Genomic DNA, 19,152 nt, shown 5'->3' with positions numbered 1-19,152 from the left:
CCAAGTTGAGATGATGAGTAGCTTGGAAATGAAGGTATTTCCTCATCCATTTAGTTGGTTTGAGGGTTGATGCTGTGACACCCTTGTTTAATTGCTGCGGTGTTTTTTTTCAGTGCATACTGTGGCCACGGTTGTTATCTTCATGATGTATCTCTTGTACTTGAAGTGCTTTTTGAAACCGCATCTCCCCAGAGAATTCTGAGGATAGCCAAGATACGTGTTTAGTAAATATTTGTGCTGGCTGATCTTAATAGCCTGTTTCACCAAGTGTTCCTCTTGGATCAAAACTCCAGCAGTTCTTACATAGAAAATAGGAGCAAGGTTAGGCCACTTAGCCATTCGAGCCTGCTCCGCCATTCATTATGGTCATAGCTGATCATCCAACTCAATAGTCTGTTCCTGCTTTTCTCCCATATTTGATCACTTTAGCTCTAGTGCCATATCCAACTCCTCCCTGAAGTCATACAATATTTTGGCTTCATCTGCTTTTTGTAGTAGTTACTTCCACAGGCTAACCATTCTCCAGGTGAAGAAAGTTCTCATCTCAGCCCAAAATGGTTTACCTTGTATCCTTAGACTGGGACCTCTGGTTCTGGACTCCCCTGTCATCAGGAACATCCTTCTTGCATTTATCATGTTTAGTTCTGTTAGAATGTTATAGGTTTCTGAGATTCTCACTCACTCATCTGAACTTCAGTGAATATAATCCTAACAACCTCTCCTTTTATGTCAGTTCTGCCATTCCAGGAATTGATCTGGTCAGCTTTTGCAGCACCCCATCTACAGCAAGTGATTCCTTCCTCAGATAAGAAGTTCAAAACTGTACACAATATTCCAGGTGTGGTCGCACCAAGGCCCTGTATAATTGCAGCAAATCTATCCTTGCTGCTGTATTCAAATCCAGTTGCTATGAAGGTTAACACAGACCATTTGCCTTTTGTACCTGCATGCTTGCTTTCAGTGACTGGTGTACAAAGACAGGCAGCTCTTATTACAATCTGTTGCTGCCTTGTATTGCTCGATCTACTTCATCTATCTTGCATTTGTCCACTCACTCAATTTGTCCAAATTACACTGAAGCACCTCTGTATCCTTCACATAGTTCACCCTCCCACCCTTTGTGCTTTCTGGAAACATTGAGATATTACATTTAGTTTCCTTTCTAAATCCTTATTATTATAAATTGTGATTAGCTTGAGTTTTAGCAGTGATCCCCTGTGGTATCTGACTCATCACTGCCTGCTATTTGGAAAATACCTGTTTATTCCTACTCTTCTTGTTTCCTCTCTACCAACCAGTTTTCTATCCATTTCAGCAACAGTCAAAAGTAACTAACCTATCAAGGAGAGTTCTACTTTCCATGTCCAATCCTTAGATTTTAGCTTTCCACTGAATTTCCAAATGTTTGGAGCCATTTTTTCCCCTCTGCCTCCTACAAGATATTCCGATATCACCAGAACCTATGAACTTGTTCAGTTTGTTATGTGAATATCCTCCAAGGCCATTGCACGTTCAGTTTTCAAAATCACATTCTCTGAAATTTGAGGTCCTATCAGTTTCTTCTTACGCTTTTATTGTGCCTTTTCCAACCTTGGAATGTTTAAGTACTTTGTATAGAATCAAATACTTTAAAAGAATAGTTACTGCTGTAATAAAGAAAACATGGCAGTCAACTTGTGCACAGGAAATTCCAACTAAACAACACATGGTGATAAAGACCAGATTTTGTGATGTTGAGATATGAATATTGGCACAAGATTGTAGAACTATCTGTGATTAGTCTGTCTCTCTGTCTGGGTTTATGCTGAGTGGATGGTTGAATGGACAGATGACTGTGCATGCTACCAGCTAGTTATAATCAAAGAAAAAAGTAAGCAGTGAAAATACAGGATTGAGCCCATTCAATTGCCTTGTTCTCATTCCTTAACAGGAGATTGTACTGTGGAGGAAAGCTCCTGAGAAGTTGAGAAAACGGACTAATTTCCATCAACGTTTGGAATCACCTGAGCCACAGGCCTCCGCTCAGCAGCCTGAAATATAAGGGAAAGAGTAAGCGGGGTGATGGTCCCTTTCAGAGTTGCCACAGACATTGTCACTGTGTACAATCCCATGATTTCTTTGTGATATTAAACTTTCTGCAGATCACTAACGGTTTCTTAAACACTGGAACTCTAAAGCTAGCTTTTTATACTGCACATTTTGCAATTTTTGTTCAAATTTGTGCACTAAAAATCTACACTGAGCAAGATGTTGGTTTGTTGGTTCTGTATGTACTTGTGTGTGGAAGTGGATTTATTTAAGCCTGGGAATTGCATTTGTTGTACAGATGCTTAATCGGTTCAGAATAGATTCCACTTCCTCCATTTAAAGCATACAGGTTAATGCTTGTTGATGAGAAGGGATGTCAGGAGTGTATGTTTATTATTTGTATATTTCCGGCTGGTTACAGATTTGAAATTTGGTGATAGCCTTGTATATTTTTTGTTGTTGCTTTGTATAAATACATGGCACGTTCCAACTCCTAGCAGTGCTCCAAGTAGCAACACAAGTTCTATAAACTCTCTCTCTCTCTCTCTCTCTCTCTCTCTCTGCATTGAAGACAGCAGGGTGGGTTCAACTGTGTCCAGAGCCTAGTCTTTATCACCCTGCATCCCTTTCCCCAACACACTCAAACATGCTGGGGACTTCCAGCTCATTTACTGAGGAGTAGGCATTGTTCTGGGGCCTGTATTCTGATCCATGTGGAAATGCAATTACTGACTGTACCCGCACAATGTAGGAGTAGAGTGTCCTGTCTCCCAACATATTCCTGTAAAGTGCCTGAGAACAGTTTAAAGCCAGTTAATGCCAAATATTTTCCTGCATGTCTGTGTCTGATATGAAAAATAAATGGCAATATTTTAAGTACTGTTATTTCAGATGTATTATACCATCTTTGAAATGTACCTCTGTATATTCAATAAAGTCTTTGCCAGTGTATCCTATTACACTTGAATTCAAACCTATTACATCTGTCTACAGTGAACCCAGTGACTGGTAGTACTGGCACAACATGCAGTATAAATGCACAATCTGTCAGACCAGATGATTACTTATAACAGGATATTTAGTTCTGGAAGGCAGGGCTGATGAATCTTTTCCCAATATTTGTGTAATTTCCAGCAGGGGTCACTAGACAACAGATCTGTAACAGGAGTCTTGTCTGATTTTTCTCCTCAATTCAAACAAATTGACCAACATTGTGAATTGTTAGAATGACACCTTATTCAACAAATCTGCCACAGATCCAGAATACTTCAATGACCAACAGTAACTGTTGAAGCTGGAGATGGTTTAATCTTAGGATAATCTTGGGGATCCTTGCCTGAATTCTTGGCTCTCCCTCAGCTAGTGGATATTATATAAAATGTTGATTTGTAATCTATGTTAAATAAGAAGGAGGTTGCTTGTGGGGGGATACTGGTTCCAAAATTGCAAGTACTTTTGAAATAAGGGAAAACAAATCTACTGCCTGTGGGATTGGGCTGGTGCCCGGGTCCATTGTCAATTGTAAGGAACACCTTGTGAAGAAAGAAATTGGAAGAGGAAATTCAAACCTGATTGGAAAAACAATTACCAGAAAGGATGCACTTTCCCATTATATGCTTCCTGAATTCACAGAAACATTTCCTGACGTATGAACTTCTGTGATCCTAACAAGAGAGGCAGGAGTGGTAAGTTGTGGTTCTTGGAAGTGAGGGAAATTTGATCTGGATTTTCTTGGTTTTGGATTTCTTTTTGGAGTGTGAGAACTGGATTCTCTTTCTATTTTGGGAGTTGAGGTTTTGAAGGTTTGTGCTTTTTGCTGTTTTGGGGGTTTGAACATTTTGCTGCTTTTTGTGATTTCTTGTACATTTTTTTGGGAGGGGTTTAGATGTTTGAAATTTTATGGGAAAACCTGGGGCTCAGGGTTGTGGGAGTTTTGAATGAGGGAATTTGGGACTTGGGGGTCTTGGGCATTTTGGAGGTGAGGAGGGGCTTGGAGTTTTTTCTGGGCTTGGACTTTGGAAGTTATGAGGATTTTTTTGTTTCTGATTTTTGGGGGTGGGCTGGCAGTTTGGGAGAGAAGGGATCTTTGGGTATTGTGGAGCTGCTAAAGGTTTTGAATGATGTGCGTTTGATGGTGTTTGGAAAGCTTGGAGTTTTTATGATATTAATGGAATTATTAAACTGAAGAGGCTCTGAGCATAATATACTTGGATTTTCAGTAGGCTTTTAATGAAGTTGGTTAGCAAAATTAAAGCTAACCAGGCTAACAGGCAGATATAGTAGAAATAAATGCGTTATTTTTGTATTGGCAGGGTGTGATGAGTGGAATACCACAGTTTCAGTACTTGGGACCCCAGCTGTTCACAGTAAATTACAAGGTATTGATACCTTTTTTGGATTCTTCCTCCCCTCCCCTTCCCTCCAACTCTATTCCTTCTTCAAATCATATCCCTTGCCTTGCATTCACTGTATACCCTCTGACCTTCTTTCAATGCTGAACAATCAGCAAAGGACTTTGTTTTATCCCTTTAGGACCCCATTTCAATACATTTCAGGCACAACCTAACATTGAACTCTTCATTTGTCACCTTAGTCTTTATGCCCAATTCCTTGGACAGGAATCCATTCTCGACAAAACAGATTGTTTCATCTGTCTCCAATACTCCCCACTCCAACTGGACCCCTGCATCTGGCCATTACTTCCACTTGATCTCTTCATCAACAACTGCAAATGAGACATCAGCTGCCTTTATTTCTCCACTTCCTTCCCTCACTCTAAGCTTTTTCTCTCATTTGGTGCATTCTACTCCCTCAGTTCAAACCCTAACTTTATCAAACATATTCAGAAGGATGGTACTGTTGTTGTTTGGTATGCTTACCTCTATGTGGCAGAGGCTGAGTGCCAACTCTCAGACACTTCATTTTCTCTCTCTCCCTGGATCATGATCACCACTGAACATCAGCCAGGACTGTCACTGACCACCTCTCATGTGGCGATCTCCCCTCCCCAGTGTCCCACCCTAACCCTACATGGCCTGCTTCTACCTCTTTCCCAAAATCCACAAATAGGACTGCTCTGGCAGACCCACTGTTACAGCTTGTTCTTGCCCCATTGAACTTATTTCTTCCTATCTTAATTGCATTTCCCCTCCCCTCCAAATGTCCAACTTGCTCAATCTTTCCCATAACATTTGTGATTTAATCTGATGCCTTACATCAGTTGCAAAATTGCCCATTTCATTTTTGTAGCTGCCTCTTTACTGTGGATATACAGGCTCTCAATCCATCAATTCTCCCATCCTGATAGTTGATAGCTCTCCACCTCTTCCTTGAAAATAGGCCTGTTCAGCACCCATCCACCATCATCCTCCTTTACCTGCTGAGTACATCATCACTTTGAACTTCCCCTTTAATTCATCTCACTTTCTCTAGATAAATGGTGTAGCCAGTTATATGCACGTGGGCTCTAGCTATGCTTATCTCTTCTTTGTGTGGTATATGTGGAACATACGTTGTTCCAGTCCTCCTTAGAACTCCACTACACCATCTTAACGTAACAATATCATCTTTGGTGCTGCTTCTGGTTTGCAATTTCCATCCTCTCACTTTCACTTGGTCCATCTATGACTCTTCTCTCCCTTTTAACTTCTGTTTCCATTTCTGGGGATCTATCAATATCCATTACAATCTCCTGACACTCACTGCTAACTGATGACACCACCTCTCCCCTGTTTCCTGGAAACATTCCATTCCATTCTCCCAGTTTTTCCATCTACATCACATTTGTTCTGATGATGCTTCCACCAGAGTGCCTCTTCAACTGAGGACTCTCCCATTGTGGCAACGAAGTTCAGTTGTGTCCTACCCATCTCCTGCAGTTCTGCCCTTGTCACTTTACCCTTCCTCCCAGAATAACAATGAAGTTCCCTTTGTCCTATCTTTCCATTCCTCTAGTCTGCATTCAAAGCATCATCCTTCACCATTTCCACTAGGTCCCACAGGATGCCACCACCAAGCACATTTTCCCCTCCCTCCTACCAGCAGCATTTCACAGACACTGTTCTCTCTGTGGTACAGTGGGCCACTCCATCATTCCTCATTCCTTCATGGCAGGAGAAAGTGAGGTCTGCAGATGCTGGAGATCAGAGCTGAAAATGTGTTGCTGGAAAAGCGCAGCAGGTCAGGCAGCATCCAGGGAACAGGAGAATCGACGTTTCGGGTATAAGCCTGTCTTCCTGAAGAAGGGCTTATGCCCGAAACGTCGATTCTCCTGTTCCCTGAATGCTGCCTGACCTGCGCTTTTCCAGCAACACATTTTCATTCCTTCATGGCACTTTGCCTTGCAATCACTGAAGGCTTACAACTTACCCTTTCACCACCTTGCCGCCCAAGGTCCAAGCATACCCTCCAGGTAAAGCAGTATTTACTTGTAATTATTTCAATCTAGTCTATTGTAGTCATGATTTGGAGATGCCGGTGTTGGACTGGGGTGTACAAAGTTAAAAATCACACAACACCAGGTTATAGTCCAACAGATTTAATTGGAAGCACACTAGCTTTCGGAGCGACGCTCCTTCATCAGGTGATTGTAGAGGGCTCGATCGTAACAGAGTTTATAGCAAAAATTTGCAGTGTGATGTAACTGAAATTATATATTGAAAAATTGATTGTTAAGCCTTTTATCTGTTAGAATACAGTGATAGTTTCACTTCTTTTACACATGAAAGAAGTGAAACTATCACTGTATTCTAACAGATGAAAGGCTTAACAGACAATCAATTCTTCAATGTATAATTTCAGTTACATCGCACTGCAAAGTTTTGCTATAAATTGTTACGATCGAGCCCTCCACAATCACCTGATGAAGGAGCGTCGCTCCGAAAGCTAGTGTGCTTCCAATTAAACCTGTTGGACTATAACCTGGTGTTGTGTGATTTTAACTTAGTCTATTGTATTCACTGCTCATAACACAGTCTCCTTTACATTGGTGAAACTAATGCAGATTAGTTGACCACTGTAACTCAACTCATTAGGTCATTCTTATGAATGAAGTGTTGAGAAGATTTGTAGCTCGGGTTGAGATTCTGGAAGTAAGTTTGCTTGCTGAGCTGGAAGGTTCATTTTTAGACGTTACATCATCGTAATGTCATCAGTGAACCTCCGATGAGCACTCATATCCCACTTTCTATTTGTGTTTAGGTTTCCTAGAGTTGATGTCATTTCCTGTTCTTTTTCTCAGAAGGTGATAGTTGGCATCCAAGTTGATGTGTTTGTTGAGTGTTCCAGTTGGAATGCCATGCTTCTAGGAATTCTTGTGCTTGTCTCTGTTTGGCATGTCCTAGGATGGATGTGTTATCCCAGTCAATGTGAAGTCCTTCCTCATCTGTATGTTAAGGATACTAGTGATAGTGGGGACACTTTTTGAGAAAAAACAGGAAATGACATTACCAACCCAAAGAAACCTAAATACAAAAATAGAAAGCGGGACATAACATCAACACTTCACCAAAGGCTCACTGATGATGTGACCTAGTATGGTGATGAAACGTCTGATAATGAACCTTCCAGCCCAGTGAATGAACTTATATCCAGAATGACCTAATCTTCCAACTTCCTCCCATGTTACATTTCTGTCCTTCATCAGATGCAGTGAAGTAAAGAAGCTCAGTGCAAGCTGGAGGAACAATACCTTTCTTTCTGGTTGAGCACTTTGCAGGCTCTAAAACTCAATATTGAGTTCCCAACTTTAGAGTATGATCTCTGTCCTCTGTTGTTAATACATAACTCCTGCCCTGTTGTCTTTTTGACTCTATTCTCAGCAGAATGGACTAATGGGTGGCATGGTGGCTCAGTGGTTAGCACTGCTGCCTCAGTGCCAGTTTGATTTCAGCCTTTGGTGACTGCCTGTGTGGAATTCGCACATTCTCCCCCGTCTGCGTGGGTTTCCTCCCACAGTCCAAAGATGTGCAGGTTACATGAATTGGAGAGTCAGATGCTGCCTGACCTGCATCTGCAGTCCTCACTTTCTCCAGGTTAGGTGAATTGACTGTGCTAAATTGCTCATAGTGTTCAAGGATGTGGGGAGATTAGGTGCATTCATCAGACGTAATTGTCAAATAATAGGGTAGGGGAATGGGTTTGGTGATTTACTCTTTTGAAGGGTCGATGTGGACTTGTTGGGCCAAATGGCCTGTTTCGACACTGTATGGATTCTGCTGTTGCTGTGGTTCTGTTCGCCGAGCTGGAAGTTTTTGTTGCAAACGTTTCGTCCCCTGTCTAGGTGACATCCTCAGTGCTTGGGAGCCTCCTGTGAAGCACTTCTGTGGTATGGATTCTATGATCTTGTGATTTCCACACATTCATTTATATCCATATCTCTTCTGTACCACCATTTGTCAGTCCCTTTTTTTCACTCTGGGCATCCTCAATCTGTTCCACTTGCTCCTCCTGCCCCTCTGTCAAAAACACAAAAAAAAATCACGATTTTCTAGTTACTTTCACTTTGAAAGAAGTCATATTCAAACTTAAAAATTAACTCTGTTTCTCCATACATACTGCCAGACCTACTGAATTTCTCCAGCATTTGTTTTGATTTTAGTTTGCAGCACTTGCAATATTTAGCTTTTATGATTTTAATCATTTGGAGGTAGGGACCAAAGGTGATAGTTCCAAATTTGTAAATAGTGTAAGACTAAGTGGGAGCGTGTTGTGAGAAAGATGTAAAGTTGATTCAGGAGGATTCGGACAGGCTTAATTAATGGGCAAGAGCAAGGAAGATAAAATATAATACAGAAAAATGTCAGGTTATCCACTCTTGGTAAGAGAAACAGATATGCAAAGTATTTTAAGTGGTAAGACATTAACATTTTCCAATGTACAAAGGGACCCAAGTATCCTTGTAGACAAGTCATTGTAGGAGAAAGTGAGGACTGCAGATGCTGGAGATCAGAGCTGAAAATGTGTTGCTGGAAAAGCGCAGCAGGTCAGGCAGCATCCAAGGAGCAGGACGTTTCGGACATAAGCCCTTCAGGAATGAGGAAAGTGTGTCCAGCAGGCTAAGATAAAAGGTAGGGAGGAGGGACTTGGGGGAGGGGTGTTGGAAATGCGATAGGTGGAAGGAGGTCAAGGTGAGGGTGATAGGCCAGAGTGGGGTGGGGACGGAGAGGTCAGGAAGAAGATTGCAGGTTAGGAAGGCGGTGCTGAGTTCGAGGGATTTGACTGAGACAAGGTGGGGGGAGGGGAAATGAGGAAACTGGAGAAATCTGAGTTCATCCCTTGTGGTTGGAGGGTTCCTAGGCGGAAGATGAGGCGCTCTTCCTCCAACCATCGTGTTGCTATGGTCTGACGATGGAGGAGTCCAAGGACCTGCATGTCCTTGGTGGTGTGGGAGGGGGAGTTGAAGTGTTGAGCCACGGGGTGGTTGGGTTGGTTGGTGCGGGTGTCCTAGAGGTGTTCTCTGAAACGTTCCGCAAGTAGGCGGCCTGTCTCCCCAATATAGAGGAGGACACATCGGGTGCAGCGGATGCAATAAATGATGTGTGTGGAGCTGCAGGTGAATTTGTGGCGGATATTCACCTGCACCTCCACACACCATTTATTGCATCCGCTGCACCCGATTTCTCCAGTTTCCTCATTTCCCCTCCCCCCCCCCCCCCCCCTCCCCCCCCCCCAACCTTGTCTCAGTCAAATCCCTCGAACTCAGCACCGCCTTCCTAACCTACAATCTTCTTCCTGACCTCTCCACCCCCACCCCACTCTGGCCTATCTCCCTCACCTTGACCTCCTTCCACCTATCGCATTTCCAACACCCCTCCCCCAAGTCCCTCCTCCCTACCTTTTATCTTAGCCTGCTGGACACACTTTCCTCATTCCTGAAGAAGGGCTTATGCCTGAAATGTCTATTCTCCTGTTCCTTGGATGCTACCTGACCTGCTGCGCTTTTCTAGCAACACATTTTCAGCTCAGACAAGTCATTGTAGGCTAATACGCAGTGCTACGAACTATTAGGAGACCAATGGAATTGGTCTCCTAATAGTTCGTCTCCCTTCATTGCTAGAGCATTTGAGCCACAGGAGTAATTATATAGGAACTTGGTTAGACCATACCTGGAGTATTGTTTATAGTTTTGATCTCCTTAACTCAAGAAGGGTATTATTGCTATTTTAGAGGGAGTACAGCAAAGGTTCCCCAGGCTTGTTTCTCCTCACCCTTAACAATTTCTCCTTTGAATCTTCCCATTTCCTCCAGATGAAGGGGATAGCTATAAGCCCCAGCTATGCCTGTCTCTTTGTTGGCTATGTAGAACAGTCCATCTTCTGTAGTTACACTGGCACCAGTCCCCACCTCTTCCTCCGCTACATTTATGACTGCATCAGTGCCACCTTATGCTCCCGCGAGGAGGTTGAGCAGTTCATCAGCTTCACCAACACTCCATCCTGACCTTAAATTCACCTGGACCAACTCTGATACCTCCCTCACCTTCCTGGACCACTCCACCTCCATCAATGATGTCCGACTCAACACTGACATTTTTTTACAAACCCACCCTACCTCCTGCAAAATCGCTATCCCGTATTCCCAATTCCTATACCTCTGCCGTATCTGCTCCCAGGAGGACCAGTTCCACCACAGAACACACCACATGGCCTCATTCTTTAAAGACTTAATTTCCCCCCTCACATGGTTGAAGATGCCCTCCAATGCATCTCATCCACGTCCTGCACCACGGACATCAAACCCCACCCCTCCAACCTCAACAAGGACAGAAATCCCTGGTCTTCACCTTCTACCCCACCAACCTCCAAATAAATCGCACCATCCGCTGACATTTCTGCCACCTACAAACAGACCTCACCACCAGGGATATATTTCCCTCCCCACCCCAATCTGCTTTCTGCAAAGACCATTTCCTCCATGACTACCTGGTTAGGTCCACGCCCCCCAACAACCCATCCTCCCCTCCTGGCACCTTCCCCTGCCATCGCAGGAATTGCAAAACCTGCGTCCACACCCCCCCCCCCCACCCTCACCTTCATCCAAGGCTCCAAAGGAGCCTTGCACATCCATCAAAGTTTCACCTGCAAATGTCATTTATTGTATTTGTTGCTCCCGATGCGGTCTCCTTTACAGTGGGGAGACTGGACGCCTTCTCGCAGAGTGCTTTAGGGAACATGTCAGGGACACCCGCACCAATCAAGCCCACCACTCGATGACTGAACATTTCAGCTCCCCCTCCTATTCTGCCGAGGACATGCAGGTCCTGAGCCTTCTCCACTGCCACTCCCTCACCGCCCAACGCCTGGAGAAAGAAGGCATCATCTTCCGCCTTGGAACGCTTCAACCCCAGGGCATCAATGTGGACTTCACCAGTTTCCTCATTTCCCCCCACTTATCCCAGTTCCAACCTCATGACCTGTCCTACCTGCCAATCTTCCTTCCCACCTATCCGCTTCACCCTCCTCTCCAACCTATCACCTTCATCCCCACCTCTATCCACCTACTGCACTCTTAGCTACCTTCTCCCCAGCCCCACACCCTCCCATTTATCTCTTCACCCCAGAGGCTCCCAGCCTCATTCCTGCTGAAGGGCTCCTGCCCGAAACAATGATTTTCCTGCTCCTTGGATGCTGCCTGACCTGCTGTGCTTTTTCAGCACCACTCTAATCTTGACTCTGATCTCTAGCATCTGCAGTCCTCACTTTGGTCTTGTTTCTGAAATGAATCAAGTGTGCGGTGCTGGAAAAGCACAGCAGGTCAGGCAGCATCCAAGTAGCAAGAAAATCAACAGTTTGGGCAAAAGCCCTTCATCAGAGTTCCTGATGAAGGGCTTTTGCCTGAAATGTCGATTTTTTTTTTTTTCCTCCCTGTTCCTCGGATGCTGCCTGACCTGTGCCTTTCCAGCACCACATTCTTGACTCCAATCTGCTGTACTCACTTTCTCCTTGTTTCTGAAATGGTGGAACTTCCTATGAAGAGACATCGGGCAAATATTAACGGATTGACAGGGTTAATAAGATGTTACCTCTGGGGGCCCCATTTAAAAATAAAGAGATGTCAATTAGAACTGACTTGAGGTGCAGTTATTTTACACAGAGGTTGGTGAACTTTTAGCTCTCTGCGGTAGAAGCTTCTTTTGATCATGTTCAAAGGAGAGATTGATAGTCAGACTAACCATCAGAAATCTACTAATTGGCAATGATACTATGGGGTCAGGTGGATAAAGGTCATTGAAGTGTTTGATCAGTCCTGATTGTACTGAATAGCCTACTATCGACCCTGTCTACTTATTGGGGTTTTGGTTGCATGTATTTATTGGGGTTTATTTTGTGTGGTGGGGTAGTTTCTGTAGTGAGATTTCTCTGACAGGTGGTTTGTCTATTTGTTGGGGTTTTACTTAGGGTTTTGTTTTTGGGATGTTACCTTATTTATTTTGGGGGCTGCTTGTTTATTGGAGTTTATTTCTGGAAATTGTTTGTCCATTTATGGAGCTATATTCAGGATGTTTGTATTTATTAGGGTTTGCTTTGAGGGTTTGATGTATTTATTTTGATTATTTGAAGGGTCTGGCTGTCTCCATGGTGACCCTAGGTCTTGGGGTCCTGCAAGATCTAGCTGCCCGCGCAGTGCCTGGTTTCTCGGAGCCGATCTGGCTCCTTGCTCCGGCCCGTTCCCCATGTGGCTGAACCGCAGTTTCAGGCTCCTGGGCCTGCTCCCAGGCCCGCTCCGAGCTGCCGGTCGTCGCGTGGTCCGCGGGAGCGGCTCGAAAAGTCCTGACACCTCCCTGTTTGTGCCGCTATCGCCCAGAGTGAGCCCGGGGCCCGAGGGGAACGTCGGAGCTGAACTGAGCCGGGAACTGGACAAGAGTGAGAGCGGGGCTGAGGGAGCTGTGGGGCGGGAACTGGACAAGAGTGAGAGCGGGGCTGAGGGAGCTGTGGGGCGGGAACTGTTGCGGGCGAGTCTGGAGGACACTGAAAGACTCGATGCCCCCCGCCTTAGTTAAAGAATGGGAATCCGGTGTCCCTCCTCAGCACGGACTGCAAAGTCTTGGACAGAGCACTTTGGACTCCTCTCTGTTCAATACCGGACCACACGGTCCGCCCAGGCCAGTCCTACACCGTCCCGGGCCGGCACATTCATAGCAGGGAGCCCCTGTTCCAAGACTGAAACGGCTGGCCCATGGGGGGGCCTTTCTCTCCCTCAGTCAGCCGAAGGCAATTGATAGCGTGGTTCACAGCTCGGCATTCTGAGAGCTTTTGGGTTTGGGATGCACTTTGCCTGGGTCTAAATTCCATACGTCATCACAGAGCACCTAGTGAATGTTAGCAGGTCCCTGTCCTTTGGGAGAGGAGTGTGTGAAGGTTGCCCCTTGTCTGGTCCTCTGTGTGGAAGCAACTGTCAGGTTTGGCACTGCATGGACAGGGATTGGAGGTGGTCCTGTCCGCATACGTGCATGCTCCTCATGTTCGTGGACCCAGATGACTTGCAGAGAATGCTTTGAGTCATAGAGATGTACAGCATAGAAACAGACCAGATATCCCAACCCAATCTAGTCCCACCTGCCAGCACCCGGCCCATATCCCTCCCAACTCTTCCTATTCATATACCCATCCAAATGCCTCTTAAATGTTGCAATTGTACCAGCCTCCACCACTTCCTTTGGCAGCTCATTCTGTACCTGTACCATTCTGTACCTGTGTGAAAAAGTTGCCCCTTAGGTCTCTTTTATATCTTTCCCCTCTCACCCTAAACCTATGCCCTCTAGTTCTGGACTCCTCGACCCCAGGGAAAATACTTTGTCTATTTACCCTATCCATGACCCTCATAATTTTGTAAACCTCTAGAAGGTTACCCCTCAGCCTCTGACGCTCCAGGGAAAACAGCCCCAGCCTGTTCAACCTCTTCCTATAGCTGAAATCCTCCAACCCTGACAACATCCTTGTATATCTTTTCTAAACCCTTTCAAGTATCACAACATCTCTCCGATAGGAAGGAGTTCCCAGGAGGTCTACTCCGCAGCGATTCCTGCAAGGATCAACTGGGGTAAATGTTGGGGATTTCTGGTCAGTCAGTGCCAGAACCCTGCAGGATGAGCTCCAGTGCATCACATGGAGTACCACCTGTGCCTGGGAGTCTATCTTTGCCTTGCTGAGAAATCCTGGCCAGCGAATTGGCAAAACGTGGAAACCAAGATGACCACTCGCTTAAGACACTGGACAGAATTCCTCCAAATGTTGTCTTACAGGGCCTGAGTGCTGGTCTCAAACCAGCTGGTGCTTCAATGACTGCTGGACACCATGGTCCCTCCCCTGGCTTTATCACGACCACTCAGAGAGAGCCCGTTGAATTTTTCTGAGACAAAAGGCAACTGCTGCTGCAGTTCTGAGTCTCCTGCTTGAGGAGGGCAGTCAACTGCTGGGGAGAAGGTGGCGAGGGAGGTGTGAGGTGAAGGAAACAAAGGAGGTGGAGAGGGAGCAAGGGACGGGGGTGTGCAAGGGAGAAGGGCGCAGGAGAGGAGGTGGGGGGGCAAGAGGTCTGTGGAGGGTAGGCAGTACAAGGTGTTTGGGATGGCAGAGGAACAGAAAAAGTTCTGGAATAAAGCACAGATTTGTTCCTTGTTTGTCAGCATTTGATTTGTATTTTTGGTAGGTGAGGCACTCAAAGTGTTGAATAAATTCTACAAACGGAAGGAGATGCAGAGACTGGGCAGTGAGAGTGGCCTTGATGGTAAGTAAAATCTGTGTGGACCCTTTCTGACAGTAACTGCATCGTTCAGACTCAAACATGTGGTCAATTATTTCTGTATCTGTGTTCACGGGGAACTGGTCAGGTGTGCTGGTCAGTTGCTTCAGTCTGTGCTCACAAGGTGCTGGTCAGTTGTCATTGTGTCCGTAGTCTATTCTCTGTGTCTGCTGTTCGTTTTCACTATGTTCGTGTTGAAAAGGTCCATTCTGTGTTTCTGTCTATCACCTCTGTGGGCTGATAGGATTATGGTCTGCTCACAGAAGATCCATTGTCCTAATCGCAAATGGTGAACTTCTAGCTCTGTTTTCTATTTAGAGTAATTTATTGTGGTGTGAGGGAGTAAGAAAATAAATGTCTTCATGACTGACTCTGTACTCAAGTCCCCAACAAATAAAGGCAAGTATACCATATCCCTTCAACCCCAGGGCATTAATGTGGACTTCACCAGTTTCCTCATTCTCCCCCCCCCACCACCTTACCCCAGTCCCAACCTGCCAGCTCAGTACCATCCTCATGACCTGTCCCATCTGTCAATCTTCCTTTCCACCTATCCCTCCACCCTGCTCTCTGACCTATCACCTTTACCCCTTCCTCCATCCACCTGTTGCACTCTTAGCTACCTTATCCCCAGCCTCACTCCCTCCCATTTATCTCTCCACCCCTGATGCATCCAGCTTCATTCCTTATGAAGGGCTCCTGCCGGAAATATGGATTTTCCTGCTCCTCAGATGCTGCCTGACCTGCTGTGCATTTCTTGACAGATATGTAGGTCTGCCTGTGCAGGATAGTGAGGCTGAAATCTGGAAACAGTGTAACTACAGCTGAGGAGATGGGAATGAGTGTGTTGGAGAAGGAAACTCTCACATCATTAGTCTTTTCTATTGAACGCAGATTTTTCTCAATTTTTCTCTAAACATTTGTATTCTGCACAGCTCGGCTTTTCCACCAGGCTTTCATTAGTTTTCGAAAGTATGTGATGGAAGCTGAATCTCTGAATGTGGATTTACACATCATCCTGAATGATATCTGCTGTGGTGCAGGTAAGAACTGTACTAACCCTGTTCTCGATACACTACATGGATAAGTTTCATTGCCCCAGAACAAGTGATAGTACACGTGGTACTGAAAGAAGTGACTGTATACAGTCGTTATAACATTGAATTGTACAGCCCATGATTTTGTGCCTGCCCTTGGTCCACTTCCTCCATTCCTTGCGTATTCATGTGCTTATCTAAAAGTCCCTTGAATGCCCTTATCATATCAGCCTCCACAACCACCCATGGCAGTGTGTTCCAGACTCCTACCAAGATTTTGACCATGAACCCAATCTATCCATTCATAATTTACAAACTTCTATCAAGTCTCCCCTCAGCCTCTGTCGCTCAAGAGAAAACAACCTGAGTTTTTCTAGTCTCTCCTCGTAGCTCATATCCTCTAATCCAGGCAGCATTGTGGTATACCTCTTCTGCATCCTCTCCAAATCTTCCACATCCTTTCATCTAATACAGCGACCAGAATTGGACATAATACCCGAGGTGAGGCCTAACTAAAGTCACATAAATCTGCTCCGTTACATTCTGACTGTACTCAATTCCCCATCCAATAAAGGCAAGCGTACCATATGCCTTCTTTACCATCCTAAGTGTGGCCACTTTCAGGGAGTGGTGGACTTGAACCCAAGATCCTTCTATGCATCATTGCTGTTCAGAGTTCTGCCATTAACTGTATGCTTTTCCTTAACAAGCAATCTCCCAAAGTGAGCACCTCACACTTGCCCAGGTTAAACTCCATCTGCTATTTCTCTGCTGATATATACAACTACTTTATATCCCACTGTATCCTTTTGATGATCTTCTACACTTTCCACCACTCCTCCAATTTTTGTTTTGTCTGCAACTTGCTAACTCACCCATCTCCATTTTAATCCAAGTCATTTACATATACCACAAACAGCTGAGATCCCATTGTGGATTCCTATGGAACACCACTAGTCATGGATCTCCAGCCTGAAAACATTTTTCCACTACTACCCTCTCCTGCTGTTGTCAAACCAATTCTGAATCCATGTGGATTATGTTACAATGCTATTGTGGTTCTGTTCGCCGAGCTGGAAGTTTTTGTTGCAATGCAAGGATAGAAGGGTAGAAATAGAGGCAAAAGAGGAGGGGAAGTGGCGTTTTTGATTAAGGAAAACGTTACTGCTGTAACTAGAGAAGATACTTTCGAAAAATGGTCCAATGAAAATATATGGGAACGATCGACTTGATTGGATTGTACCCTTCAATTGTACCCTGACTATTGGATTGACCCTTCAATAGTCAGAAATTTAAGAATAAATATGTAGAGATATCTCAGATATGTGTAGAATAATAAGATTGTAATCATAAGATTGTGATTTTAATTTCCCAAACTCTGACTGGGATGTGTTTAAAGTTTTGGATAGTGGAGAATTTGTAAATATGTTCAATAAAATTTTCGTCGTCAATATGAAAATGTCCCTACCAGAGAAGGAGCAAAACTTAACCTCATTGGTAATAATACAGGGCAAGTGATAGTAGGGGAACACTTTGGGTCTTGTGATCATAATTCTATTTGTTTTAAAATAGATATAGAACACTTAAGCATTCCACAAAATTTAATGTTTTTAATTGGAGTAAGGCAAATTTTGAGACCAGAATTTTCAAAAATTGATTGATTGGTAAAGGGAAAGTTTGAGGCTTTCAAAAGTATGATAACAAGAGTTCAGAGTCATGTTCCAATTAGAGAGAGAGGTAAGGCTCGTAGACTTAGAGAGCAATGAAAGAGTAAAGCTATTGAGGTTCTAGTCAAGAGTGAAAAGAGATTTTGACAACTGGACTCAAATGAATGCCTTGAACAGTACAAAGACTGTAGGAGCATTCTTAATAGGGAGATCAGGAAGGTAAAGAGAAGATACGTGATAGCCTTGGCAAAGAAGACCATAATCCAAAGAGATTCTACAAGCATATTAAGAGCAAGAGAACAAGTAGAGAGAGAGTAGGGCCCCTTAAAGATCAAAGAGCTTGTCTTTGTGTTGAACCTCGGGAGATGGGAAAATATTAAATGAATATTTTCAGTTTTTACTGTGGAGAAAGAAATGGAGGCTCAAGAACCCAGGAAAATAAATATTGATATTTTAAAAACAGTTTGCATTACAGAAGAGGAAGTGCTGGAGGTGGACTTGGAAAATATAACGGTGGACAAATCTCCGGAATCTGATCCAATGTATCCCAGGATATTGTGGGAGGTTGGGGAAGAAATTGTGGGGCCCCTTGCAAAAATATATGCATAATCTAAACCATGGGTGAAGTGCCGTATGACTGGAAATTGGCTAATGTTGTGTTTTTGTTTAAGAAGGGATGTAAGGAGAAGCCTAGGAACTATAGACCAGTCAACCTGACTTCAGTGGTGGCTAAGTTGTTGGAGGTGACACTGAAAAATAGTGTTTATATGCATTTGGAGAGACAAGGAATGATTAGGGAGAGTCAGCATGATTTTGTGTGAGAGAAATTCCCTCTCTCAGACTTGATTGAGTTTTTTGATGAAATAACCAAGAAGATTGAGGGCAGAGCAGTAGACATTGTTTATTTGGACTTTAGTAACACCTTTTGACAAAGTTCCACTTGGTAAACTAATTAGTAAAGTTAGACCATATGGAATTCAGTGTGAGCTTGCCAATGGGATACAAAATTGGCTTAACCGCAGCAGACAGAGTGATTGTGGAGAGTTGTTTTTTGGACTGAAGGCCTGTGACTAGCAGTGTTCCACAGGGATCAGTGCTGGATTCACTTTTGTCTGTCATTTTATATGATGATTTAGGTGAGAATATGGATGACGTGGTTAGTAAGTTTGCGGATGACACCATAATTGGTGGTTTCGTGGATAGTAAAGAAGATTATCAAAAGGTATGAAGAGATCTTGATCAGTTGGTTCAATGGGCTGAAGAGTGGCAGATGGAGTTTAATCTGGATGACTGTGAGGTATTACATTTTGGTCAAACAGATAAGAATAGGATTTGTACAATTAAAAGTAGGGCCTTGAGTAGATAAACTGAATGACAGGTGTATTTTCCTTAGGGTGGGGAATTTCGAGACAAGGAGCATATTTTTAAAGTAGGAGAGAGCGATTTAAAAAGACCTGAGGGGCAGTTGGATTGAAGGGTCTTTTTTTCGTGCTGTGTTTCTATGGCTCCAACTGGTATTATGTTTACTCAGTTAAACACTACTAAATACTGTGGACTCTGGAAATTTGGAAGTAAAAGAATGCTGGAAAGACTTAGTAGATCTGGCAACATCCCAGTCTTTCTCTCTCCATGGGCAATGAGTTGAACTTGACTCACGTATGGCTTTGAGGAGGAGTCATATT

General features: G+C 44.1%; 2 protein-coding genes across 5 annotated transcripts in view; both read left to right on the top strand.

The window, feature by feature from the left end:
- Positions 1 to 2,984, top strand: part of vps26a (VPS26, retromer complex component A) — a 74,687-nt gene extending 71,703 nt beyond the window's left edge. For both annotated transcript variants that reach the window (XM_043683142.2, XM_087999155.1), the window contains exon 9: positions 1,931 to 2,984. In XM_043683142.2, coding sequence (XP_043539077.1) covers positions 1,931 to 2,041 — 111 coding nt within the window. In that variant the 3' untranslated portion in view covers positions 2,042 to 2,984. The remainder of the gene's footprint in view (positions 1 to 1,930) is intronic.
- Positions 2,985 to 12,658: 9,674 nt separating this feature from the next.
- Positions 12,659 to 19,152, top strand: part of supv3l1 (SUV3-like helicase) — a 41,374-nt gene continuing 34,880 nt past the window's right edge. The window contains exons 1-3 of one of the 3 annotated variants that reach the window (XM_043683144.2): positions 12,659 to 12,890; positions 14,674 to 14,751; positions 15,702 to 15,809. In XM_043683144.2, the coding sequence (XP_043539079.2) occupies positions 12,701 to 12,890; positions 14,674 to 14,751; positions 15,702 to 15,809 (376 nt within the window). In that variant the 5' untranslated portion in view covers positions 12,659 to 12,700. Of the gene's footprint in view, positions 12,891 to 12,920; positions 12,936 to 14,673; positions 14,752 to 15,701; positions 15,810 to 19,152 lie in introns of those variants that run through there. The other 2 variants (XM_087999153.1, XM_087999154.1) reach the window with 2 other exon arrangements.

Source organism: Chiloscyllium plagiosum, unplaced genomic scaffold (assembly GCF_037043375.1).
Source record: "Chiloscyllium plagiosum isolate Xiang-an unplaced genomic scaffold, Cpla_swu_hap1 HiC_scaffold_22, whole genome shotgun sequence".
Lineage (NCBI taxonomy): Eukaryota > Metazoa > Chordata > Chondrichthyes > Orectolobiformes > Hemiscylliidae > Chiloscyllium > Chiloscyllium plagiosum.
The sequence above is the reverse complement of the archived record's forward strand: the minus strand, read 5'-3'. Positions and strand labels throughout refer to the sequence as shown.